Genomic DNA, 26,813 nt, shown 5'->3' with positions numbered 1-26,813 from the left:
AGGGATGACACATGCCAATGGCTGTCCAGAGCAGATGCTGTTCACTGTTGTCTAAGAACTGCCCCTTTCTGAACACCCACCACCCAGCAAGGCTGCCCCAGACGCCCAGCCTGAGCAGAGGATGTAGGAGCCGGAGACTGGAGAAACTCCCTTGCCTGTGCAACACTGCTGGCGGACATCGGTTGCCAAAGGACCGTTTCAACACTTCTCCAATTTCACAAGAATGCAGCCAGCGTCCCGTTCTTGCTGCTGCCGGCTCAGATGCTGTGGTGGAGTTCTTCTGGGGAAATGATGATTTATCTATAAGCTGCTTGGGGCTGAGAGAGACTCAAGCAGGTCCCTGATAGGAAAGAAAAACAGGCCTCCTTTGGTGAGAGACTCTTTCCTCTCTTGCTGTTTCACTCCGCGCCAGTTTACGAAGCGCCTGTGGTTGTCAGGCGCTGGGCTGGGAGGGGAGAGAGGAAACAATAGCTCTCCTTCATGTGGACCATCCCCAGCAGGCCTTCCTGGGGCCAGGCCTGGGTTCAGGATCTCAGATCTCAGGATCTCCTGACATGGGGGTGGGGCGCGGGGGGGAAGCCCTTGTTTTCTCCCCCTCTGGGCCTGGGGGAAGCCCCAGGTGGAGTTGCTGAGGCCGGGCTTCCCTGGTTCTGAGTCACTGCTGTCCCCGCATTTCTCAGACCCAGGTCTTGGACCCTGGAGCCTGGAAGAGCGTTCAGTCTCATCTCCCCACGTAGCTCTTGAATTCCCCATAAGTCTTTAGTCAGATATTGCTTCCATGCCACTTGTGACAGGGTGCTCGTTGCCAGGCAGTCTTTTGCTTCGTTGGAGGCTTTGCTTCATGCTGTGCCCAAATCTCCCCCTTAACTCCCCTACCCCGGTCACTGGAGGTGTAAAGTCGAAGCTGGGCTCCCACTTGGCAAAAATGATACGAGAAGGGCGAAGGGACCTCTGTGTGGACAGGGGAGAGTCACAAGGCTTAGGACTGCCTTTCACCCCTGCAGGAGGAAGAAGGGATAAAGCCCATGCCTTGGGGCCTCTGTTCCCTCTGCTCGGTGGCCTGCTTCTCCCCACCCCCCAGCCCAGCTCTGCCCACACAGCTGTCCCAGTCCAGCTGTCTCAGCCCCAGCTGCCTGTGCTGGCTCCCTTAGCCCCATGGGCCATGACGGCCACGGCCATTTCTGGAGTTTCTAGCCTCAGGGAGCCTGAGGGTCTCCTCCATTATTTTCCTCTAGGCTGAGCCCTGGTGGAGTGGCTGACCCGGACCCCAGCTGCCACCTACCACCCACACCCTGCTGCATGGCTTTGGGTCAGTCATCTAAGCTCTCTGGGCCTCCGGGTCCCCTGAAACAGGACCTGACCTTAGTACCTACCTCATGAGGTTGTTGGGTGGGGGGGGTGGGCTGGGATGATTTGGGGCCGGTGGGTCTGGGGTACCCACCAGCATCGATTCCCTCTCCTCTCCCCAGCCCCCAGCCAGGTCCCGCCCCACGCTGACCGACCTGCCTTCTCCCCAGGGAGCTCCCGGACCAGCAGGATGGGGTCAGCCTGTATCAAAGTCACCAAATACTTCCTCTTCCTCTTCAACTTGCTCTTCTTTGTAAGTATGACCCGTGCTACCCAGATGCCTCCAAAAGAGATGCTCCTCCCGGGCACATCCCAGTCCAAGACCCTCCAGCCTGGGGATGGTGGTGGGGTATGGCTGGGGTCAGGGGGCTGAGGCCAGACTGTTGGAAATGGAAGCAGGTGGGAGCAGTGAGGAGATTCCCAGCATTCCCAGCTGGCTGGATGGCAGAGCACTGGATGGCCCCCCCAGCCTTCCCCCTTCCTGGAGCACCGAGGCCGCCGCACCTGGGCTATCAGGGCCGGAGGTGGGCGTGGGGAGAGGAGAACCCCTGGGGCATCCCCGACTCCTCATCAGGAAGTTGTAGGGGAGCCTCTGGGATCTTTCTTGTCCTCTCCTGACTCCCCATCCTCCTCTGCCCGCTCTGAAGAATTTGCCTGTTACAGGTCTGGGTCTCAACTGCCCCCATCACACTCCCACCCACACGGTGGAGGGTGTCCCTGGAGCTCCCAGAGGGTGGGCAAGAGGAGGCTGGGCTCTGGGCCGGGGTGAGGACACAGTGACCCTTCCCCAGGCCCTCCCTGGCAGGCCTCACCCGGTCATGAGCCCCGGGGCCGCCCAGATATAAGCTCTGTGCACATCTGGAGCTGCTTTTCCTGGGGCCCCAATTTTCCTCTCTGGTTTGGCAAGACAGACTCCTGCCTTGGAGTTGCCAAGATGATGGAATGAGTGTGTGCGTGTGTGAGTATATATGTGTGTGAGTATATGTGAGGTTTTGTGTGAGTGTGTGTATGTGTGAGTGTATATGGGTGTGAGGGTGTGGGTGTGTGAGCGAGTGTGTGTGTGGGTATATGAGTGTGCATGTGTGAGAGTGTGAGTGTGTGTGATGGGGGTGGGGCTGTGGGGAGAGTGGTCTGGAGAGACCTTCAAAGGAGTGCTGCTGGAGACTATGGCCTCTCATGGTGTCGGTTCACCCTATACTGTTAAAAACATCAGATTTTTTAATAGGATATTTATTATGATTCAATTTTAGTTTTAAAAATGTACACATACATGAATATTTTTGAGAGGAGAAGAAAATACCTCCGAATGTTAGTGTTGGGGTTCCTGGGAATTTGGGTTTTATTCTTTATTGCTTCTCTGCAGTTTCCAAATTTTCTACAACAGACATGAATTTCTTGTAGAAAAAAAAAGTTTTATGTTACAAATTACAAAGGATTATAGAAAGTTTGGAAAATAAAGAACCTTTCTAAACTCCCCCTCATAACTTTAACCCAACACACAGATACTTACAAGTGTGTTCCTGGCACACACAAGTACACCCACGTGCACGCACACACACACACGCACACGCACATGCGCGTGGACAGCCCTGGTGTTGCCTGCCCTACTGGTCATCCACCTTGGCTCCGGCCCCAGCTCCCCCCTTCAAGGACGGCACTGGGGCCCCACTGCAGCTCTGGCCCTCCACTGATGGCAGCCGGGCCTGGGCACCTGGGTTTCCCAGCTTGGCAGTCAGGTCCCTCCCAGCTGGGCCAGGCTTCTGGGAAAAAGTGGCTGCCCACACAGGCACGCCTTTCCTGGCAGGCACTTGGCTCCCAGGCTGAGGCCCAGCTTTAAGGGCCAGCTGGCCAGGATGGGGTGGGGAGCGTGGGAGCCCTGTGGTTCTGTCCCTGGGGCTCTAGGGACTGGAGGGAGGAGTCTGGGCTATAGCCTAGGAGGTGGCGGGGCTTGGGGTTCAAGGGCACAGACACCCCCTCTCCCCCCATGCAGTGGGAGGGAGGGAGGTAGAGACTTCATGGAGAAAGGGAGAGGAGCTGATGGTTTGGGGCCAAGGCGTCCCTTCCGCTCCCAGTCTCCCCTATGGAGCCAGAGCCTAGAAGAGCTTCCCTTGGGCCCGAGCTCTGGGGACTGGTCTCGCTTGGCCTCCTCCCAGCTACTCCAGGGCCCTGGGGGACAGGTGTTCACTCCCTGTGTGCTGGGGCCCAGGACGGGGCCCATCAGGATGGTGCTGGAGGGGATGTAGTGGGGGAGAGGGGAAGCTTTTATCACAGGAGAGTGAGAGGGAAAGGAGAGAGTGAGAGGAGACTGTGTGTGTGTGTGTGTGTGTGTGTGTGTGTGTGTGTGTGTGCGCGCCTTCACAAATACTTATCCCCCAAATGTGTATTTGACACCCCTGTGTATTCAGACCGCGTCCTGGGTGCCAGCTAGACATTCACCAGCAGAAGAGCCGTGACTTCTTCACTCACAGGGCTTATGTTCTGGGGGGTGATGGGCTTTGATCAAATGCTTACTCAAATGGATGATAAAATTGCAGTTGTAGGCGGTCCTGGGAAAGAAGGATATGGCCCCTAAGGGAGAGCAGATAATAAGGCACTTGACCTTGTCAGGGTGGTCAGCAAGAGCTGCCTGGAGTTATATGTGAGGCTGGGGAGAGTGGGGTCCCGGCAGCAGGAGTGGAAGTCCAGCACAGGGGGGGTGGGCCAGAGCGTGCCTCTCCGGGGCTTGGGCCGCGTAGCCCTTCCAGGAAGGATCTGGGTCTTTGTTTCATGCACAGTGGGAAGCGGTTACATGATTGAACTCGCGGTCTGGCAGAATCACTCTGGTTGCCGTGTGTGCTCACGCACGCGCGCGGGTCCACGTGTACATCCTCGCCTTCACCCCCTCCGGACCCCAAACTCCCCAGGATATTGCCCTGTCGTCAGCTTTTCTCAGATCCTAGGAGACCCTGAGGCCGCAGCTGCCGTGGCCGTTCTGGGGGTAGGACACTGGCTGTGAGACTCCTGGCTCCTGTCGGGAGATTCTGGTGGGTCTGGGGGGGGTGGGTTAATGTGGGGTGTGTCCTGCGGCCCCAGTGGTGGTTCACAGAGAAAGGGGGTTTCGTGATTCCTCCCCCAGCCTGGTCGGCCCCCTGCCCTGGCCTCGTTTCTGGCTGTCCCGTGGCTGGCACTGATCCAGCCACACCTGGCGCTCAGGCCATAGTCATCAGACGTGCAGGGGAGCTGAAATGGCAGCCCCAGGTACTTCGCTCCCTGGGTTGCGGGAGGCGAGCTGAGGAGCTTGGCTGGGCAGTCCGGGATTTTACTCTCTTTGGGATTATATTTGCCCAGAGGGAATTTTCTGCCCTGTCTTGAATTCTCTATTTGGGAGGACTGTTCTCCCTGCAGCCCTGCCCCGTGAGTGCAGGAGGTGAGCGGACGGGCTCCTCCACCTGGGTCTGAGGTAGCAGGGGCAGACCACGGGCCAGCTGTGCTGTGAGGTGTGAGGCTGGGGTGAGCAGGGCTTCAGGAGTCTTTGGGAACCTACCTGCCAGGTCCTGTAAAGCCCACCTTCCTCCCCGCAAGCTGTGCGGTCTGAGGTGCCCCCACTTACGGGTGGGCACTTCCTCTCCCCAGGGACTGGCTTTCTAGGCTAAGGCCCGGGACGGACCTGAAGTATCCCTGCAGCTGATGTGCCACCATCTGGCATAGCTGTATAGTCAGACCTGACTTGGAGCCCCTGATGAGTGAATTGGGTGACCTCGGGTGAGGTTAGGACCTCAGTTTCCCCATCTGTCAAGTGAGGACAATAACAGGGCCCATCTGACAAGGAGAGAGGAGGGGACAAATAAGTTGCTGGGGACAAATGTGGGGAGGTCCTTGTGCCTTCCTCTTCCTGGTCGTCAGCTGCTGTTGTCTTTAAGGAACCCGGGCCAGGGTGAGACGAGTGAGGCACTCACTTTGGGATCAGAAACAGCACGGCACTACATCACATCGGGGCCCTGCCCCTTTTCAAAAGGAAAAATCAGGGGGCTTCCCTGGTGGCACAGTGGTTGAGAGTCCGCCTGCCGATGCAGGGGACACGGGTTCGTGCCCCGGTCCGGGAAGATCCCACATGCGGTGGAGCGGCTGGGCCCGTGAGCCATGGCCGCTGAGCCTGCGCATCTGGAACCTGTGCTCCACAACAGGAGAGGCCACGACAGTGAGAGGCCAGCGCACCGCAAAAAAAAAAAAAAAAAAAAAAAAAAAGGAAAAATCAGGAACACCAGGAAAAGTCAGGAACACCAAGCCTGTCTTTATTTAAAAGCTTGATATTTTGTTCATCATGATGGATTTTTCCCCATTAATTTTCATTTCTTAAAAATGATTGCTATAAACTCATTTATCTTGGTTCCTGAGTGTTTTTGGTGTCCCCTGAATTTTCACATGTGAGGCAAATGCCCCACTCACCTTACCCAGCGTCCCAGCTCTGGTTTTTAAGATCTGTAGAGCAAGGCTGATAAACCCCTGGGACCGAGCGGCTCACCCCAGGCTGAGGGCTTTATCAGCAGCTGCTGCTCTTGCACCTTTACAGGATGCTGGCTGAGGCGGGGATCCAGGGCTGGTAGTAAAGGTGGGTGGTGACATGCTGGGACCCTGAAGGTGGGTTATCCCCCAGGTAGACCCAGGCCAGGCCCCAGGGAAAGGCCAAACTTATGGGGTGATGCAAACTTCCCCACCTCCATACCCTCAAGGGAATCTGTGCTTTTGCCTAGACTGCAGGCCCTTCCCCAGCCTTGGTTGGCTTAATGGGATCTTGCTGGGCTGATCTTGGCTGGGGGAGGTGGGCTCCGGTTGTGGGTCTGCCCCCTGGTGGAGGGAAAAGAGGCAGTGAATACCTGGGCCTATGCCAGCCACCCTACCCCGTCCCCACCACCATTCATTTGCTTTTCTAATCCTGACTTTACACAGTTTGGTTCATGAACTCACTCACCCACGGGGCCCTCAGCACCTGGTGCGCCCAGGCCCACAGAGCTGCATGCAACCCAGCCCTGCCCTCAGGGAGCTAGCTCACAGTCTAGCCAGAGAGACACGTGGCAGAGTTAAACCCAGAGGGAAAGGCTATTAAAGAAGGGTCCCACGGTGGTTGCCACACAGTAGAGGCCCCTTAGTCTGCCTGGGGGTCAGGAAGCCTCCTGCGGAAGGTGGCCTTGGAGCGGAGAGATCTGGAAGACGGGTTGGGCTCTGACGTGTTGTGTCTCCCGAGGGTTTCCCCACCCTGAGCCTGGCTTGTTGGGGAAGCTCCCAGCCCCCAGGCTGGGGCAGGGCCAGGAGATAAGTAGGAGGGTACCCATGGCAGGAGGCTGCACCCCCAGAGCCGGTATGCTCAGGTTGACCACACGCGGGCGTAGGGTAGGGGAGACGGGAAGCAGGAGGGCCTCCCCACTCACGGCCCTGCTGTCTGGGTTGCTGGAGTTGACTGGACTTGAGGTGTGGGGCCTGAGGCCACCCTGACATCCCTGGGCTGGACAAGGATGTAGGCAGCTCCCCTGTGTCCCCCCGGCCAGGCTGCAGGGGTGGCTGGGAGCGGCCCCCCACTAACTGCCCCTTTCTCCTTCCAGGTCCTGGGCGCGGTGATCCTGGGCTTCGGGGTGTGGATCCTGGCCGACAGGAGCAGTTTCATCTCTGTCCTGCGTAAGGACCCCTCTGCTCCGCCTGCCCCAGCTGCCTCTGAAAGGGGGCCGGGGCAGCAGGCAGGGCTGCTGCCACGAGTACTTGAACCTCAACGCCGGTCCCTTTTCCAGCTGCCCTCAGGGCCTCGCCCAGGTCCTGCATGCTGACCGCTCCGCCTTGGGCCTCTCTGCAGGGGTTTCCAGAAGGAATTTTCTCTCCCTCCCCAAACAAAGCTGCTGTTGTCTGGAGAACACTGGGTGGGGGATGAGAGAGGCGTGTTCTGCATCCTGGCCCCGCCCTCTGCCCTGACCTGAGAAAGCCTCTTACATCCTCAGTTCTTCCATTTGCCTGCTCAGCAAAATGTGGCCAACAGCCCCTCCCCTTCCTAGTTCAGAAAAAGGGCCAGGAGTGGCAGATCGTCCAGTATGCGTGAAGCGCCTACTGTGTGCCTGGCACCAGCCAGGTGGGTCAGGCAAGTGTGCTGACGAGGAGGTGCTGGGCCCAGTGTCTATCGTTTGTGGTCATGATGGGCCAGGCATGGGGCCAAGCATTTGGCATAGATAAACTGCCTTAATCTCACAACAGCCCCGTGCAGTAGCAACTTCCTGCCTTACAAATGAAGAAATGAGGCTCAGAGAAGTAACGTCCCTTGCTCAAGTTCACCCAGCCTCTGAGTGATAGGTGTGGGACTCGAACCCCCAGAGCTTTGGTCCTAAATGCTGCACATGGTAGGGGAAGCCCCTTGTCTCACTCTTGAAGCTGGAGGAGAAGAAGCCCAATGATGATGATGAGAGGCCTTTCCGATCTACTCACGGTCACCTCCAGGAAGGCTGCCAGGCTTGCTGCACTAGGCTCCAGTGGACGTCCTGAGCAGGGAGGGAAGCCGAGCAGAGCACAGAGATGCCACCCCCCTCAGCAAGTGCAGCCTTGGCTCACTTCCCCTCCCAGCAGCTGCCCTGCCCGAGGCAGCGGGTTTGGACTCAGGCCCATGACAGCTGCTTGATTTGAATGAAACGGAACCAGGCTAGGATGGGTGATGGAGGGGCCCTGGGGGGCCCGGCCTCCCCTCACACATGAAGGGAAGCAAGGATGATCCACCCACCAGCCACTTCCGATGCATCTGGGGCTGTCAGTCCTCACTTCTGCTGGGGCTGCTCCCCATTCTGGGGCTAAGGTTTAGGTTTCCAGCCCCACGCCCTCCCCACATGGGACACATCCTCCTTGGCCCTGCTCGGCCCAGGCTCCCGCTTCCTGGGCTGTGGCCCACACCCAGCGGGCACTGCATCTCGGGGCAAAGTCTCAAGGCCCAACCCGCCCGCTGCATTTTCGCCCTCTGCACCCCGACTGGGGCTCCGGGGACCTCCTGCTGCTCCTCCCTGTTCAGGGCTGAGAATCTCAGGCTGGCCAAGCTTTAGAGGCCCCCTGGATGCACCCGAGTGCTTTTACAGATACCAAGGCCTAGCCCCACCCCAAGGGATCTGACTTCAGATCAGCACTGAGGTTTTTAAGAATCTTCCCAGGGGTTCCCCGGGCAGCCAGAGTTCAAAAACACCCATCTGCTAGCCCGGCCACTATACCCTTGGGTAAACTGAGGCTCAGAGAAGAGGAGAAAGACTTGCTAAGAGTCACACAGCAAGTGAGGGTCAGAGCTGGGAACCCAGGGCCTATGGTGTGCCAGGCCTGCGTGACACGGCTCTTCCCTTACCAACTGAATCCTCTCCGTGGGTCCATGGGGCTAGGCATTACTAACCCCATTTTACAATGGAGGAAATTGAAGGGAAGGGAAGGAACTTGTCCAAGGGCACACACACAGCTAGAGGGTGAGGGAGCTGGGATGTGAACCAGGGGGCATGGCTCCTGAGCCCCCATCCCCTGTACCACAGGGCTCTGCAGCACGCCACGCATTCACACCGTAACAGGCGGAAGCAAGCACAGTGGTTAAGAGCACAAACCGTGGAGCCGGGCAGCCACGGTTCCCATCCTGGCTCTGCTGTCTACTAGCTGTGTGATCCTGGGCAAGTTACTCCACCCTCTGTGTCTCCTCATCTGTGAAAGGGAGACAATAATAGACAATATGTCATAAGGCTATCGTGAGAAACGAGGCAAGTTAATAACAGTTTCTAGTAAATAGTAAACCCTACCTAAGTGATTGTTAAATTAGTTTATTATACCATCTGAACCTTAGAACATCTTTAAGAGGTAGGAATTAGTTTTATTTCACAGAGCCAAAAATAGAGGCCCAGAAAATGGCTTGCCCGGGGTCAGAGCCTGTTAGCAGCAAAGCTGGGATTAAGTGGCACCCTCTTCTCGTGCTCCTCAGTCACTTTCAGTTTGGGCCACTTCCTCCCCACCTCGCTGGTACCTCCGAGGCCCGATAAAACCAAGAAGATGCTGGTCTTGGTGCACAGTGGGCGGGCTACCCCACTCCTCCCTAAGTCAGGTTCCTCAGATCAGGGCCAGCCTGAGACCCAGGAGGAGGACAGGGACTGGTATTGATGAAATTTTCTGAGAAAAGAGAGACGCCACACCGCAGCTCGGCTGGCCTCCCAAGAGAAGGACCCGAGCGGGGGTCTCAGCCTCCAGCCTTGCCCCTTGGGCCCCATCTGCGGCCTCTTGCCTGCTCTGGGCCTCTGGGCCCTTACAGACAGATCAGGGTGCAGATCTACCCTCATTGGGCCACGGCAGAAATTGAGCAGGATGGTTTGGATAAAGGGCCTTTTTCAGGGCTGGCACACCGTGGATTTCCAGGCAGTGCCACTTGCCTTTTGATGGGGGGAGTATTCGCTGGGAAGGCTTGTTGGAACCCAAACCCAGGAAGTTTAAGAAAAGCAAACTTTGATGGCCTTCCCCTGCTGTTGTTGATGGCTGAGAGCCAGAGCGGTGAGGGCCTGGAGTAAAAAGGAAGCCCCTCACTCAGCCCCTCGGGGCCTCTGTCCGGCTCCTGGGGCCTCCTGTGAGGAGCTGAGCGGGGGCCTCCCTGCCCTGGTGCCTGAGAGTGGAGTGGGCTGGCCAGGGCTTTTCCTGAGCTCCAGAACATTCTGTCTGTGCCCAGGAAGTGGATGGAGCTGGATCACACTCTCCTACCCACCCACACTCCAGCTTTGTCGCTATTCCTTAAGGGCCCTAACGCCCCGTCTGTGGTCGAGGTGGGGATCTCAGCCCCTCTGAGGTGCCCCCCAGGGAATGGTGGTCAGTCAGCCTATTGACGGGCAACTGTGGCAGCCCTGGCTGTGCCAGAGTCATCGGGGAAGCACATTCACCATGCAGATTCCAGACCGTCTCCTGGAAAGTCTGCCTGGCTCTGACAGACCCGGGAGTCTGCATCCCTGAGAGGTCCTCCTGATCTGCTGAGGCTCTCCAGGATGTTCTGCACCCTTCTAGAAACACCCCACACCCTGAGAGTGCCACGCCAGCCTCTCTGGAGTGCCTGGGCTGTCAGGGGAGAGAGCCCGCAGCGCCCTGCCTGCCGGGGGGCGCGTCCACCCTGGTCCACCTAGCGCGTCACAGCCTCAGGGTAGAGGGGACCCCACGCACCCCACACCGGGGACCTGGAGAAGGACATGAGCTTCTCCCTGTGTGATCCATTGGGATTCTTAGGAAATGCTGGTCAAGTGCCCCAATGAAACTTCTGACCTCCACCTCCACCCCGGGGGCTCTGTCATTGCCTGTAGGCCCCTGTCTCTCCGCCTCAGGCGTGTCGCCTGTCAGACTCCTCTCTCACTCACACTGATCCATTCTTTCTCACCTTCTTTTTATTTTTCAAACACGCCGAGCTTACTCCTTCCTCAGGCCTTTGCACCTGCTGTTCCCACGGCCTGGAATGCTTTTCCTCAGATCTTCACTCTGACTTCTTCATTCTCATCTGAGCGATCATGTCACCTGCTCAGACCAGCCTTCCCCCACCACCCCGGCCCCTCCCTGCCCATGTCCTTGACCTTAGCCGGCTTCAGTAGCTTCCCGACCCTTCACACAGCCAGAAGAGACACTCCTCACCCCATCAGCTTCACGGCGTGGGGACCTCGGCAGGCTGACGGCTGTATCCCCAGCAGGCGGCACAGCGCCTGGCATACAGTGGGCCCCTGGTAAATCTCTGGGGGCTGAACACATGAATGAGCGTCACGCCTGTGTCAGTACACGTGCCCGGTGCTTCAGTGCAAAGAGTGTGGCGCTGGGGGTTTGCCTGTCTCCAAATCCCAGCTCTGGCCCATGCTGGTGTGCCTCTCTGAGCCTCAGTTTTCTCATCTGTGAGATGGCTGTGCTGGTACCTACTGGGTAGAGTTCTGGCAGAGGGGAGACGGCACATGTGAAGCCCCTGAGGCCTAGGGAGTGGGCGAGGGAGGCCGGCATTTGTTCACGGACGAGGAGGAAGGCAGGCGCTCAGCATCTGTGGCCTCAGCGGAACCTGCCAGTCTGTGTCTTTCATTCAACAGTTATTCATACAGCACTTTGCTGTGCCAGACACAGTTCTGGGGGCGGGGGGTTCAGCAGGGACCAGAGTCCCTGCCTTCGTGCAGCTCACAGGCTTGTGGAGGCAGCAGACAATGAGCAAGATAGGCCAGTAGAACGAGAGTCTTTTCAATGCTGGTAAGTGCTAAGGAGAAAAACTAAAGCGGGGACGGGTGGGAGTTGGGGATAGGATAGATGGGGGATGGGATGCACATCTAGGGGAGGCAGCTTCCAAAGCTGGAGAAGGAACAGGCTTCCGGCGGGATGGCTGACCCCAGTGCCCTGACCCCAAGGCAGGGATTTGGTAGCAGCCCTGCCCCAGTTTTGTACTTAATAAGGGCCAGATAGTCAGGCTGAATCGGATGCCCTTGTCCACCCGCAGAAACCTCCTCCACCTCTCTCAAGACGGGGGCCTATGTCTTCATCGGCGTGGGGGGCTTCACCATGCTCATGGGCTTCCTGGGCTGCATTGGTGCCGTCAATGAGGTGCGCTGCCTGCTGGGGATGGTGAGTATGGTCCTCCACCACCGCCCGCCCAGCCCCCCTCATCCTGCCCAGAGGGGCCTGAGTAGAGCCCCGGCCCAGCCTGGGTGAGGGCGTCTGAGGCGCGTAGGACTTGGGGGGAGCCCCCAGCTGACTCTGTGCCTGCTCTGTGTTCCCAGTACTTTGCCTTCCTCCTCCTGATTCTCATCGCCCAGGTGACTGCTGGGGTCTTATTCTACTTCAACATGGGCAAGGTAAGCACCCCCCTCGTCCCCACCCCCCCCGACCTGGTCTGGACCAGCCACGCGGGGTCGGGGGCAGGGTTGGCCTGGGCATGGGGGCTAGACAAGAGGCCTCTTAGTTGTCACAGAGAAACCCCTAGGTGGGGAATTTCCTGGCGGTGCAGTGGTTAGGACTCCACACTTTCACGGCCAGGGGTGCGGGTTCAATCCCTGGTCAGGGAACTAGGATCCTGCAAGCCATGCATTGCAGCCGAAAAAAGAAAAACCGGAAACCCATAGGTGCCAGGTCAGCCTCCCAGGCTTCCAGCTCCCTGTGGTCACATGGCAGAACGTTAGAGGAGAGGACAGTACAGGTCGGTGGAGTCGCTGCTGGGCCCAAATCTTGGCTCCATCCCACCACTTTCTAGCTGTGTGGCTGTGGGCAAGCTGCTTTCCTCTCTGTGCCTGTTTCACCTTCTGTAAACTGGAGACATTAATAAATTTAACTCTCAGGGTTTCTGTGATGATTCAGTGAGATGATCTTTATCTTAGCAAAACACTTAGCACAGTTCTAGGTACCTCATCCACAGATGAGGCCCAGGGAGGAGACTGTCAATAAAAACATTATTCCCTTGGGCTTCTCTGGTGGCGCAGTGGTTGGGAGTCCGCCTGCCAATGCAGGGGACACGGGTTCGTGCCCCGGTCCGGGAAGATCCCACATGCCGCGGAGCGGCTGGGCCTGTGAGCCATGGCCGCTGAGCCTGTGCGTCCGGAGCCTGTGCTCTGCGACGGGAGAGGCCGCAACAGTGAGAGGCCCGCGTACCGCAAAAAACAACAACAACAACAAAAAAACCATTATTCCCGTGTCCGAGGCAAGACAGTCAGCGTTGAGGAATAAAAAATCAGACATACTGGGGCTTCAACTCTAAGGACATTTGTTGTTGACTTAACCAGAAGTCAGGTTTGGAAGCTCAGAGGCCCTGGTTCTGGCTGCCTGTTCAGCATCCTCATTGTGACGGCTTTCCTTCATATTGCCACTCACCTCATGGCCGCAAGATGGCTGCCACAGCACCAGGTACAACATCTGTGCTGCTGTGGCCTGAAGGAAGGGAGTGGGGTAGTGCCAGCCATGGCCTCCCCTTTTATCAGAAAAGCAAGCCTCCCAACAGTCTCCCCCAGTCTGGGTTATTAACACACCCCTATCTTCAAGGGAGGCTGAGAAAGTGAGTATCCAGCCTTCAGGCTCTAAAGACAGAGACATAAGAGAGAAGGGAGCTGGCGATGGCTGTTGGGCCTGCCAGTCGATTGTGGCTGTCACAGTTATCATTGTGGAGCACCTACTCCGTGCACATGGTATTTTCTAGAAGCTTTATATACATTGTCTCGTCCTCCCAGCAGCTCTGCCGTGTAAGTGTCACGTTGACGGGCAGAGAAGCAGATGCCCAGAGAGATGAATAACAATGACAGCATCAGAAGTAGTGACGATAACCCCTCATCCCTAATCCCTGTTCGGCACACACCAGATCCTGGGCACAGTGTTAGCCACTTTACGTTCCTTCTTTCCCTGAGCCTCACCTCCTCATCCTACAGGTGAGGGGTGAGGGCACACAGTGGTCAGTGGCCAGGCCAGGTGAGAGCCCAAGCTCCCTGAGGCCAGTCGGAGTTCACCCATGGCTCAGCTGAGGCTGGGACCCTGCCTTCCTCCAGGGCTACAGTTCTTGTCCACTGACTGGGCTGGCAGAGCCAGCAGCCAGGTGATCTCCTACATTTTACCACTTGAAGGTCAAGTTGCCACAGATCTCTCTTGGAAGGAAGCTGAGAAAACATTACAGCAACGTCAACAACTAATGCTTAATAGAATTTAGAACAAGCCTGGCACTAAACGCTTTGCATATACTGCATTTAATTATTCGTTCCTCACAGCAAGCCTTTGAGGCCATGGGTATGAATACCCTCATTTTCAGATGTGGAAGCTGAGGCACAGAGAGGTTAAGTCACTGGGCCAAAGGTCACACGGCTAGTAAGTGGCAAAGCCAGGATTTGAACCCTGGCAGCCTGGCTTCTGGGTTCATGCTGGTGAATTTTTCATTATAGTGGTTCCTACCTGAATCTGCTTTACTTATTTATAATCCACCCAGCCTGTTTCCCAGGAGAATTGGAGCTGGCTTCCAACATAGGCATAGAGCAACTAAAATCAGTATGAGAAAGATCCGAACGCACACTGAGACAGAAGAAGACCATTGTTCCTGAAGCTAGGGGACAGCATACTCACAGCAGCTGAGAGCTAACTTGAACACTGAGCTTCCCGGCAGCCAAGGCAAAAGGGGAAATAGCAGTTTAGTAGATGAAAGGAAGTTCGCTTGGTGCCAGACAGAAAGCCAGTGTTCAGGGAAGGGAAACTACTTTTCCAGTGCAAGGACTATGGGATTAGGTCTTCATTTCCACCCTGTGGCACCTGGGGCTTCTCTGGGACCCCGTCAGTGGTACATTACAAAGAGAGTGGTTAAGAACTGGGCCCCAGTGAGTGGGTTCCTGTGACTCAGAAGCTGGTTAACATGGCAGGGGTGTCAGGCAGTCCACCTTTTCACCCCTGTGTTTCCCCATCTCACAGTAATAAAGGCGGTGCCCATCTATGAGCGCCAACCATGTCCCAGGGGCTGAGCTAGTCACTTGGCACACGTTTTAGTTTTGAGAGCATTTTCAAGTTTAAGAAACTGAGGCCCAGAAAAAGTGACTTTGGGCCATGGTCACACTCAGCTCAGATGCATCAGAGCAGAGATTTCCATCTCCATCCCTCTGACCCAAGGCCATGCCTTCCTCTACTGCATGCTCCTCCCCTCGAGCTGGTATAATCTGCCTGGCTGCTGACAGGGAGCCATGCCTTAGAGGTGCCCCCCGGCCCCAGAGCAGGGCTTGTTTGGAGAATCAGCTCTCCCGACTCCAGTCCAGGCTGTGTCTGTCGTGGTACCTCACCGTCCCCTCCTGTGCTTCCCCGCAACCCCCAGGCTCCACACCTCACACCTCCCGCCCCCAGCCCCAGCTGGCCTCACCTTGGCCCACCTCCGTTTCTGGAAAGCAGGGGGAAATTTCCTGGCTTTGCTGGGGAAGTTCTGGCGCCACTCGATCGCCCGAGTTGGAATGAATGCTTTATTTTTTCTTTCCTAGCGCATTGTAAATCCCAGTGGAAGACTAAACATGCCCTGGTGGTGTTTATTCCTGCAGATGAGGCCCAGTTGGGGAGGTGGGACTTGCGTGAGCCTGAAGGAAACAGGCTTTCTGGAAGGCGATGGGTCCAATCTTCCTTCTCTCTCCAGGCCTCCTGGGCAGGTGGGAGGGACTGAGCCTCTGGGCTCTCCCTGAGGTGGTCTCCAGGGCCGCCATCTGTCCTTCCTCCCAGCAGCCACTGTTCCCAGGGCAGCAACAGGGGAGGCTGGGTGCCTTGGGCAAAGCACAGGCCTTCCAAGCCGTGGGTTCTGCGTCTGTCAATGGAGGAGAAGAGACCTGGCTGGCCCCCACCCCTGCCAGGGTTGCAGGGAACCCAGACTGCGAGGCTCGTAGAAAATATAGAGTGGTGGCCCAGGGCCTGGACCCCAGCACCAAACTGCCCATGCTGGAGCCCTGCTCTGACACCCTCGGCAAGTTACTCAGCCTCTCTCTGTGCCTCAGTTCCCTCCTCTGTGAAATGGCAGTAATCCTACAGGTCTGCTCTCACTTATCTGCGATTCCAAAGTCCAAAAAAACACTTTGAAAAACAAAAATACCACTTGCAACTCATTTGGTGGCAAAATGGAACCTGAACGGAAATGAGCTTGTTGATGGCCATGGTTTACCCGCTTTAGGTGCCCCTTGGGAAATATGAATGGGAGAGGTTGTCGGGAGCGGGGTGACACATAGCTCCCAGCTCTTCCTAAAATCTGAACGTTTCTCAGTGCCAGAGCCCACTGGCCCCAAAGGCCACCTGATAGCGTGGTGGCAGGGGTGGAGAGCATTGACGGATGGGAAGGGCATAGTGTCCGCCTGGTGCAGAGCAGATGTTTGCTGGCGTCGTTGCAAGAGTTTATTATTACTGTCACCATTACTAACTTCACTAATGCCTAGTGAGGGCCCAGTAAATGGCAGCTGTTCCTGTTGTCACCAGTATTAATATTCGTATTAACAAGGGCTGTGGGAACCAGGATTTAGGTGTGGAGTTAAGATTCCTCTGGCTGTTTCCTCATCTGATCATTATCTAGCCCCCGTTTAGTGGGAAAAGGACAGGTCTGGGATTCAGGGCCCTGTGTTCTGGTGGGGGTGGGGCTCTGCCGCTATTTGCTGTGTGACCTTGGACGTGTTACCCAGCCTCTCTGAGCCTCAGGTGACCTCTTGGGCCATTCCCAGCTCTGCCACTCTGGGATTCTGACTTGTTCTCTCCAGGCAGTGAAGGGTGGGAGGTCCGTGAGGAAGGAGGTGAACTTGTAACTGTTTCCCAGGGTGTGCTGGGAGCTGGGTTTGGTGCCCTCACGCAGGCTGCACCACTGACCTGCACGTGTGAGACCGCTGAGGCTCTGAAAGGTTATATCAGGGGCTTGTGCAGAAGGTCTGAGGGCTGAGAGCGTGGAGGGAGGGGGCTCGCAGGGTCTGGGTGGGAGCCGGGGGGTGGGGGTGGTGACCTTGGCTGGGCTGGACTGCTGTGTGCTCCCCAGAGAGGGTGGCCAGCCAGGAGAACTGTGATTCCCTCCCTCCTCCTTCCCTCTCCCACCTAAGGAGCCCAAAGTAGCCAAATAGCCATGCGCGTAAGGACTGAGCGCACACGTGGTAAAACGTGTTCCTTGAGGACAGTGCCGCTCTGTGAGACATCTGAGATGTCTGTTTCCCTGCGGTGGAAGCTTCCTGACCCACTAGCTTGGGTTTCTACTGCCATAGGGAGGCAGCTGGAGCCAGGACAGGGGGAGGCGATGGTGATCTTTCTCTTCCCTTTTGGGAAGGGGGGAAGAAGGCGTCCAGGCTGTCCTTCTGGAAAGGAATGTGGAGAGCAATGGGCGGAGACTCTCAAGCACCTGCGTGCCTGGCTCCCATAGCTGACTCAGGCCCCACCCTCAGGGCGCCTATGGGGGCAGGGCCGGGAGCACACGATGTGGTCCTCCTGCTGAAATCTGGGGTAGCTGGTTATGTAGATTGCAGCCGGACTCTCAGAAAAGACTTGGATGGTCACTAAAAGTAAACATGCCACCCCCTCCACATTCACCAGGGCAAAGGGTCCTCATTTCTTGCCAGGATCCCAGGATGAAGCCTCAAAGCATTGGCAACACATTCTGTGGGAAACCGGGGAGGGGACAGGAAGGTGTGGGTCCCTTACATTGCATGGGGGCACCTCATTGTAAGAGGCAATTTGACACATTAGAGCATGGAGAGAGGGCTGAACACCATCCCAAAGAGCCATCAGAGGAGCCTGGAGACTTACCCTGGGGAGGAGGGGGTAAAGGGAGACGTGGTTGAGTCTCAAATATCTGAATGACGTTTGTCCTGGGAGAGAACAATTTGATTTGTTTTCTGTGGTCCCAGCTGGGACTTGGGAGGGAGAGGGAGGATAAAAACTAATGGGTAGAAGTCATTTAGGCTCAACTGAAAGTGAATTGCTTGTATCAAGAGCCTCCCCAACCTGCAGTGTGCTGTTTTGTGTGGTACTGAGGTCCCCATCACAGGGAGCATTTAAGCAGAGCCTGGAAAAGTATGGGGAGGATTCTTACATTTGGATGATACGTTGGACTCAAAGGTGTCTTCTATTTCTATCTCTCTGAGAAAAGTCACACTACAAGGTGACATAAAAGCACAGCATGGGGTTGGGGGGGAAGAGAGTCATGCCAGAGGATGGCAGGATCTCAGGCCAGGTGGAGATGGTGGGTGGCTTGCTATGATTAGAATCTCAGGGTTCCAGAGCTGCATATGGCAGGTTATGGTCATATCTCGTCTGCTTGCCGGCTGTCTAATCTTGGGAAGTTGTTCTCACTCCCTGAGCCTTGGTTTTCTCTTCTGGGAAGTGGGGAGGATGGTATTGGGCAAGACCAGGGCTGGCTTCCTGGGTGTGTACCCTGAGCAGCCACACAGTGTCCCACACTTAGAAGGGCCCCATGCTTGGTTTGATGTCTTGAAATTCGTAATCACTTTGAAATAAGGAGTGCTGCATTTTCATTTTGCACTGGGTTGTAAGTTATGAGCCCATTCCTGGGCAAGACTCTTTATTACATGTGAAAGTAACCCAGATCTGGCCAGCTCTGACTTCAGGCTCAGCTGGATCCAGGTTTCTGAAGGCTGCCACCAAGACTGTCCCTCTCCATCCTCAACCCTGCTCTCCTCCGTTGGCTCCCTCCTCAGGCCAGCTGTCCCCAGTGGCTCTTGGGGTGGCCACCAACAGCTCAGGCCCTCATCCCACCAGATTAGCAGAAATAGAGGGCCATGTGTGTGACCTCGGGTCACATGCCCATCCCTAGACCGCTTGCTGTGGTCAGGGTGTGGAAGGCACTAAGTGGCAGCCTGGGTCTTTGCCCATGGCAGCAAGGGGGCAGGGCTTCCCAGCCCCATGGAGGGATTGAGGGGTGCTTACTGCTAAGCAAGGGAACTGCTGTTTCAAGAAGGGAGAGTAGCCGTGGGGCAGGCAGAAACCACAGAGAGGCTGCCGCAGGGATGAAGTGAGATGGTGAGTGTCTTCTCAGTCTCTCTCTCTGCTCCTTCTTGTCTCAGGAATGGCCTGGTTGCCAGGGTAACTTCCCTGGGCTCCTGACACCGCCTCTTGGGCATTGGCTTCAGCTCCAAGCTGAACCAGCCCCTGCAGCCATGGTCCCCGTGGCCCAGTTGTGTCCCTCAGCCCCATTCTGGGCTGGAGGATGGATGTGGTGTTTCCATGGAAACCACCCAGCCTCAGTGGAAACCACCCAGCTTCCATGACCTTCTCATTTCTGGGGCCTGAAACAGGGAAGTCTGTGCTGCTGCGGGTATAAATAGAGCCCAGGTCGGTGGGGGAGGGTGGGCGGGAGGATGTGGGGAAATGGCTGTCTATGCACATGCCTCTGGGGACCCCCTCCTTTCCATGCCTCAGGGATCATCTGCTCACCGGGGAGTCGAGGTGGAGCAGAGACAGTGGGGGCAAAAAGGCTGAGATTCTGCAGGCAGACAGCCCCTGCTGTGTGACATAGGCAAACAACTGAGCTTCTCTGGGCCCTCCTTAAAACTGCTCTGATCTGCTGCAAGGTACGGCCGTGTGGTTTAAATGCCAATAGAGCTTAATGCGTAAAAACTTGGGTTCCGGAATCAGACGAGCCTGGGTCCAAACCCCAGCTCTTCACATGTTGGCTGTGAGTCCTTGGGCAAGTTAATTAACCTCTCTGGGCCTCGTTTTCTGCATCTCCATAATGAGGGAACGAGGTCAGTACCTGGGCCATAGGTCTGCTCAGAGGATTCAAGTGAAATACTGCATTAAAAGTCCTTAGCATGGTACTGGTAATAATAAGCATTTGATCAAAGTTAGCTGCTGCTGTTGTTGTGATAAGTTACTGACAGGCAAGCTTTGCAAATTGTAGAGCTCCGTGTGAGTGATATCAAAGAAGTATTGATGCTTGGCTAAGAGTTTTATGGAAAGGGAGGGGGCAGAGAGCTGTTCCAGAGGGTGGGGCTGCCTGGGGGTGGGGCCGGTCTCGCAGGGTTGGTGAAGGGAGTGGGGCGGGGAGCCAGGCCCGCAGCCCAAAGGTCGGTCTGGAGGATGTGGGTTCTCTGAGCGCTGCATTCGTGAGGAACTGGCGGAAGCCCTGTTCACGGGCTTCTGAGCCGGGCTCTGAAAGCCCCCGCCTGGAGGCACCTGTCCCATCTCCCCAATTCCTCTTTCTCAGCAGCAGAGGACCAGGTGCGGGGCTGTCCCTTCGGTGCCCCTACCCCTCTCGGGCACCTCGCCCCGGGGTTCTGCAGGGACAGCAGGTGACCGTGACCAGCCTGTCCCTGCTGGGGCACCCGGGGAGGCCCCTGGGCAAAGTCGGCAGGTGGGGCCCGGCCTCTGGGCCGAGGGAAGCATGTCCGCAGCTCTTAGGCTGGTTTCGGGTTTGCCTCCCTTGCACAGCTGACTTGCTCCTGAAAAGCTGCCATGGTAAGATCCTCTATTCAGAGCCCCAGTAAGAGGCCCTGGGGGCTGAAGCCCTTTGATTCCTGCACCCCTCGCCTGCCTTCACTGTAAATGACTGTTTTCTCTGTGGGGTTAGTGAAAAGCAGGTGCTTCTCTCTTCCTCCATGGGGGGCCCTGGAGTCCCAGCACAGGCGGGATGCGAACTTTGTGGGGCCCTGGTGTGGGGCAGGTGGCGGGGTTACGCACGCGTCCCTTATCCGTGCTCGCGACACACATACTCTGGCCAGGCTGGGTCAGACCCAGTCCCTGCCCCCACAGAGCTGATGTTCCAGTGGGGGAGAGAGACCATAAATCCTGGAGACAGAGGAGCAGGTAATGACGAGACTATGAAGAAAAATATATCATGCTTCCCCTTGTAGGATAAGGAGGGTCTTGGAGGAGATAGAGAAGGGCTGACATTTTCTGGGTGGTCCAGGAAGGCCTTTCTGTGGAGGTGCCATTTGAGTAGAGCTCTAAAGAAAGTGGAAGAGTCAGCTACATTCATATTTGGGGAAACAGGATCCTAGGCGGAGGGGACAGCAAGTGCAAAGGCCCTGAGGCAGGAGTATGCCTCGCACAAAGACAGCAAGACCTGTGTAACTGAAATAGAGGGAGAGCAAGCAGAGGAAACGAGGTCTGGAAAAAGCAGGGCCAAATGGTGTAGGGCCTTGTGAGCTGTTGAGAAGACGGTGGTGTTTCTCTAGAGCGTGGTGAGAGGCCCCTGGATGTTTTTTAGCAGTGACGTGGACAGATTCCCATCTAAAGGGTCATGTGCTGCTGAGTGCTGAGGAGGAGACGGTCAGGTGGGAGTTTTTGACCCTGACCACGCTGGGCTTAGCATGGTGACCAGGGGAGGAGGTACCCAGGAAGTACCAGGAAAGTGGAAATTGGTTGGAATGGGTGATGAAACGCTTTTGAGCTGTGAGCGTGTCCCCAGTGTTTGGGGGGAGTGGGGGAGAGGCAGCTTAAGCACATGTGACCAGAGGTGGGGTGCGGGTTTCAGGGAATCTGACCTCAGTCCTCACTCTCCTCTCTGCAGCTGAAGCAGGAGATGGGCAGCATCGTGACCAAGCTCATTCAGAACTACACGGATGGTCAAGGGGACAGCCTTCAGGAGGCCTGGGACTACGTGCAGGCTCAGGTGAGGGGACTTGGGAGACTGGCCTCTGTGTGTCTGTGTGTCTGTGGCTGGTCGTCTGTGGGCCCGGGTGTGCCTGACAGACAGAAGATGTTAGCGGTTTGAGTGTCAGTGTGTGTCTGTTGGGGGCAGGGCTCCTGAGCAGCCCCGCTTCCTGCCAACCCCAGCAGTTCCTCACCCAGGGGCCCCGGGCCCTGGAGGCTGCTCCAGGGCTCACAGTGCTCCCCAAGTGGCCAGAAGCAGGAGTAGCCCTCGACCCTCTCCTCTCAAGCCGGACTGGGGCGTTCTGGCAGCTCACCCTGGAGGTTAAGAAACTGGGTGCCATGACATTCTGCAGAATGTCATGAGCATTTTGTAACATAAAAGAGTTTGGTGGTTAGCTAAAAAAGGATAACTTGTCTGGCTAACTAGTTCTCTGGAAATTTATGTGGTTACCTGGCCAGCTGTTTGCAATCAGCTGGTTAGCAAGTTCAGAATACTTGTATTTTATCATAAAGGTAAGAAAGCTTAATTTTTAAAATAATGGTTGTCAGCTAAAATGTACTGCCCCAAAGAATTCCCTTGTTTCCATTTTACTTCTAGTTTAATTGGGAATGAAAATTAACTTTTATTGAAAACTTCCATATCTATTAAAATGATTATATGATTTGCTGATATAATAAAGTATGTTGTCAGATTTCTTACTATTGATTAGCCTTAAATTCCTAAAATAAAAATATTTGATCAAAAAAAAAAAAGAAACTGGGTGCCAGAGCTGAGATGCTGACGCAGGTCCGAGTGGAGGCTGCCTTGGGGAGGAGCCGTGGGATCCTTCAGGGGTGAAAGGAATGTTCTATTCAAATCTTGATCCAGGTGGTGGTTTTGCCGATATGGGTGGAAAAGTTCGTCAAGCTGAATTTGTACACTTTGGGGTGTGTGTGACTTCCACCTCAGTTAAAGCGAAAGAGAGAGGCTGGCTGACTGACTGATTGACCGACTGACTTACTGACTGACAAAATACCAGACTAACTGACTGCTTGATAGAATGACGGACTGACTAACGGAATGACTGATGGGCTGACTGACTCACAAGCAGACCGACTGACAGAATGACTGACAAACCGGCTGACAGAATGACTGACTGATTGTCTAAACGAATGAATGACAGACTGATGGATGAAACAACTGACGACTGACTGGGTTCCCAGCCTGCCTTGACGATGAACCAATCAGCACACATGCAAAGCGCCCTCAGTGATGGGATCCCAGCTGCCTGCCTTTGGTGGTCCCAGATGTTGTGTGCCCTTGGCCAGGAGCCGCCCTCTCCAGGCTGCAGCCTCCCCCTCTGTCACAAGAGGGCCCTGCACACAACAATCACTTAGGACCTGCCGGCACTGCCTGCCGGCTGCCTTTGGGGAGACCTGTGGGATGTGAGGGGCAGGGACAGGACAGCACGAGAAAGCCTGACACCAGGACAGCGTGGAGACTAGATGGTTCTCTGTCCCGGCAACATGGGCACGTCCATCATCTGAGCTGTGACACTTTCTGGGCTGTGTGCGTCACAGAGTTTTGGTGACACGGGGGGCCTGTGTCATCTGGAGGGCTCCAGGCGCACAGGAAGACTTTTTTCATGCCACCTTTGGTTTGATCCGCAGTGGCTGAGACCCTTTGCTAAGATTAGAGGGAGCGGGGTGTCCCAGGATGAACAAGTGTCACCCTTCAAGGAGCCTGGGGGCAGAGGCGGGTCCCTGGGGAGGTGATGAGCACCCCGTCATGGGAGGTGGTGGACTGACTTGGGGACTCCTGCAGTTCGCAGGGCCTCTAGGTGATTTGATGTCTGTCAGATGCTGCTTGGGATGGTGGTAAGAAAACAGACGGTGAGTCAGGCTCCCAGAGCTGAAATACAAAACTCAGCTACTTCCTGGCCAGGCCTTCTCTGAGCCTGTTTCCTCATGTATAAAATGGGGCTGTTGACCCATGCTCACGTGAGATGAGTTTATAAAGCCCGAGGCACTTATCATGTGGCATGTGGGTGGTGATGTTTAATCATCATGCACAACCACTGAGACACAGGGGGCGTCGGTGCAGGGGGTCCTGGTGAGCGGGGCTCTGCCTGGTGCAGTCGAAGGACCAAGGAAAGCTGCCTCATTTTGCTTGGGTATGGGAGGGCCTGTGGGTGCCCCTCAGAGGTTTGAGGTGCCAGCCTTTCTTGCTGGAGAGGAGGCAGCCAGGCACCTGCAACATAAAAAATAAATCCTGGACTAGAAACTGCCTGGAGCCGGAGAACGCCTGAGCGTGCCTGGCACGCCCTCTGCTGGCCACCGGGCTGCTGGTCAGGGACTTCCCACCTGAGATAGGAAGGAAGCAGGTGGGGAAGTGACCTCGTGCTGGGCAAGGTGGCACACAGCTCTCCCATGCTAGCCTTTCAGCCTCCCGGGAGCCCTAGCAGAGTGGCTGTCATCACCCCATTCTCCGGTGAGGAAACCGAGGCTCAGGGCAGGGCCAGAAATTGAAAGGGCCCTCCCCCGACTCTGCTCTGCCTTCCTGGCCCAGCGCAGGCTTAGTCCCTGAGGTCCCAGTCCTGTCGGGAATTCAAGCCCACATGTGATCTGAAGCCTCTCGGGGTCCTCTTCATGAACCCCATGGAGCCCAGAAAGTCTTTCTTTGCCTTAGGAACTAGAGCATTTTCTCCTCTAAAAAGGCAGATGTACTGTGTCTCCCCTTTCACTCTGGCAACCAGGAAGCTCAGAGCCAAACCTCAGCTCCAGCATGTTCTCAGAGCCTAAAAGTGGAACTGGCCTTACCTGGGCGATTACTGTGCTCTCCAACCTGGGCTGGATGCCTTGCCTGCCTCGTCTCATTTAGTCCTTATAACAGACCCAAGTTAGGAACCTTTGTTCCCTCCATTTTGCAGATGGGGAAGTTGAGGTCAGCACTTTGATCGGAGTTGAGTAGCTGGTAGGTGGCAGAAATGGGATTTGAACCCGGTAGCCTGACTCCAGCCCCCATACTTTTAGCCGTATGCCATCTGCCCTCCTCACGTCCCGTGTACCTTGACCATCTTCTTTCAACTTGACCATCCCTCCTGCTCTGCTTTATATTTTTGCTGATTTTGTTTCCTGCTGTTTTCATAGTTTATGGTATATCCTGAGAACCCCTTTAAATTCCTTGTGGCTCACAAATGCCAAAGTGAAACCTAAACTCTAATCCTGGTGGTTTGGCTGAGACCAGGGTTTGGGGGAGCTGGAAGGGGCAGATCTGAGCTCCTGTCCAGGGAGACCCCGGTTGAGTGGGCGATGGGCTCGAACAGCCTGTCCCCTTCTCTGCGCAGGTGCAGTGCTGCGGCTGGGTCAGCTTCTACAACTGGACGGAAAACGCCGAGCTCATGAATCGCATCAATACCACCTACCCCTGTTCCTGCGAGAACAAGAGCAAGGAGGACATTTTGCCGCAGACGGGCCTCTGCGAGGCCCCTGCTGGCAATGGGACCCAGAGGAGCAACGACCCCGATGACTGGCCTGTGTACAAGGAGGTGCGTGGCTGGCTGTCGGGTAGGGCTGGGCTCGGCGCACAGTGGCCTCAGACCCTCAGTCCCCCTGGCTCGCCTGGCCTGTTGCTCCATCGACCTTTCTTCACTGAGCTGTTCCTGCCTTTGATTCATTTGTTTGCTTGTCATGTGCACCTTCATCTATGTATTCATCAATGTATCCATTCAAGGAACACCCAGACCCCTCTCTGCCGGCCCTCCAGGCTGGGGGTGGCCCCTGCAGGTGATTCTGAGTGCGGCGTGAAGCGGCCCATCGTGGGGTGACGTGGCTGTGTTCTCCGCTTGTAGGGCTGCATGGAGAAGGTGCAGGCCTGGCTGCAGGAGAACCTGGGCATCATCCTTGGCGTGTGTGTGGGCGTCGCTGTCATCGAGGTCTGGGTCCCATCCCCTCCAACCCTCCCCATGCTGCCCTCCCAGATCGTCCCTGCTCTGCAGACGTCCGGTGCGGGGAGGGGCGGGTTGAGGCTCAGCAGCTTCTAGAGGCCCTGCGGCTAGCCTGGCCTGACCACTGCCCCTCACCGGCCCCTCTGCCGCCTGAATCACAGGCTGGTCCTGAGGCTCTAGTTGAGGGGTCAGCTTCGTCCAGGTCAAGTCCCGTGTGTTGACCCGGACAGCGAGATGCTGCTCTGGGGCCTCTGGGGACCCGGGCAGCCCTGCCTGACTCTGACTCTCGCCCTCTCCCTCGACAGCTCCTGGGGATGCTCCTCTCCATGTTCTTGTGCCGGCACGTCCATTCCGAAGACTACAGCAAGGTCCCCAAGTACTGAAGTGGCCGCTGTCCCCGCCTCCCTGCCTGTCCCCCAACCTCAGGGCTCCTAGGGGTCTCCCTGGCTCCCCCTCCAGGCCTGCCTCCCACCTCACTGCCAACACCCCTTGTCCGTCCTGTGCTGGCTGGAAGTGGGGGGCGTCCTGGGGCCTGGAGCCCTCTCCTTTGATTTTCTGCCGGCAGCCTTAAGCCCCAGCTCTTCTGTGGCTCCTCCACTCACTGTCTGCCAGGGTTGTCTTAGCAATTCCGAGAAAACTCTGCCTGCACAGGTGGGCTGGGTTTCTACCTGCCTTGGGGGCTGTGTATATTGTACGGGAGAAAGTGTATTAAAAACTTGGGGTGGGGTGGATAAGGCACCCTGGGCTGTCAGGTGACTGCCCACTGCGTGGGTCAACTTTGTTTCCACTACGACGCTTCTGTCCTCGGTTTTCACATTTTCGTTGAGGTAACGGGCGGGGGGCGCTTTACCTGACCTGAGGAGCAGCACCCCTCCCCCAGCCTGAGCCAGCCCCACCCAGGCAGCTCAGATCAGTCTGGGCCGTGCTGTGGGAACAGTGCCTAGGTGAGCTGGGCTGGAGCGGGGCTGCCTGGGCCAGAGGGTCTGGACTGGCCCTGGGCCGCTTAGGGAATCAGAGAGGTGAACCCTCTGGGTGTGGCACAGAGCTGGCCCTGCATTCTCCAGGACCCTGAGCTGTCCAGGGAAGCTAGAGGATGCTTTTTCCTGTCCTCTGTCCCCCGGGGAACGGGTGGGTAAGGCTGTGCCTTGTAGGGGAGTGAGGAGGGGCCCTGTGTACAGTTCTGTAAAACATAGATGACTGATTATTAAAGAGGATTTGCAACAGTCCAGCCTGCCATGGTGGGGATGCTGCTTCCCTGGGTTGGGGGAGGACCAAAGGGGAGAGGTAACGTTAACAGAGTGGCTGGGTCTGCAGGAGAGAGTTGTGGGCGCCTCACTGCTGTCTCCAGGGCCGGGGGCCCTTTTGGGGCATCTCTGGTCCCCTGTTCAAGCTGGGACCATGAGAAGAGTGATGCCTGGCTCTTGTCCATTTGCCTGGCTGCCGGCGTGGCTGGAGTTTGATTTGTGTGTTCAAACAGGTGTAGATGGTACCCCTAGGTTCCGGCCTCCGAGACCA

The 26,813-nt window shown here is 56.4% G+C and overlaps 1 protein-coding gene across 2 annotated transcripts; it reads left to right on the top strand.

The window, feature by feature from the left end:
• Nucleotides 1–1,537: 1,537 nt before the first annotated feature.
• Nucleotides 1,538–26,521, top strand: CD82 (CD82 molecule; the record flags this gene model as incomplete). 2 transcript variants are annotated; one of them, XM_079707388.1, is made up of 8 exons in its annotated part: nt 1,538–1,600; nt 6,924–6,996; nt 11,804–11,928; nt 12,084–12,158; nt 21,290–21,391; nt 24,699–24,899; nt 25,203–25,286; nt 25,604–26,521. In XM_079707388.1, the coding sequence occupies 8 exons, from the start codon at nt 1,538–1,540 to the stop codon at nt 25,679–25,681; spliced, it is 801 nt and encodes a 266-aa protein (XP_079563514.1). In that variant the 3' UTR covers nt 25,682–26,521. The 2 variants fall into 2 exon arrangements, with proteins under 2 accessions (XP_079563514.1, XP_079563515.1); XM_079707389.1 differs by lacking the exon at nt 12,084–12,158.
• Nucleotides 26,522–26,813: the final 292 nt, after the last annotated feature.

This window comes from Hyperoodon ampullatus (assembly GCF_949752795.1).
Source record: "Hyperoodon ampullatus genome assembly, chromosome: 7".
Classification (NCBI taxonomy): Eukaryota; Metazoa; Chordata; class Mammalia; order Artiodactyla; family Ziphiidae; genus Hyperoodon; species Hyperoodon ampullatus.
The sequence above is the reverse complement of the archived record's forward strand: the minus strand, read 5'-3'. Positions and strand labels throughout refer to the sequence as shown.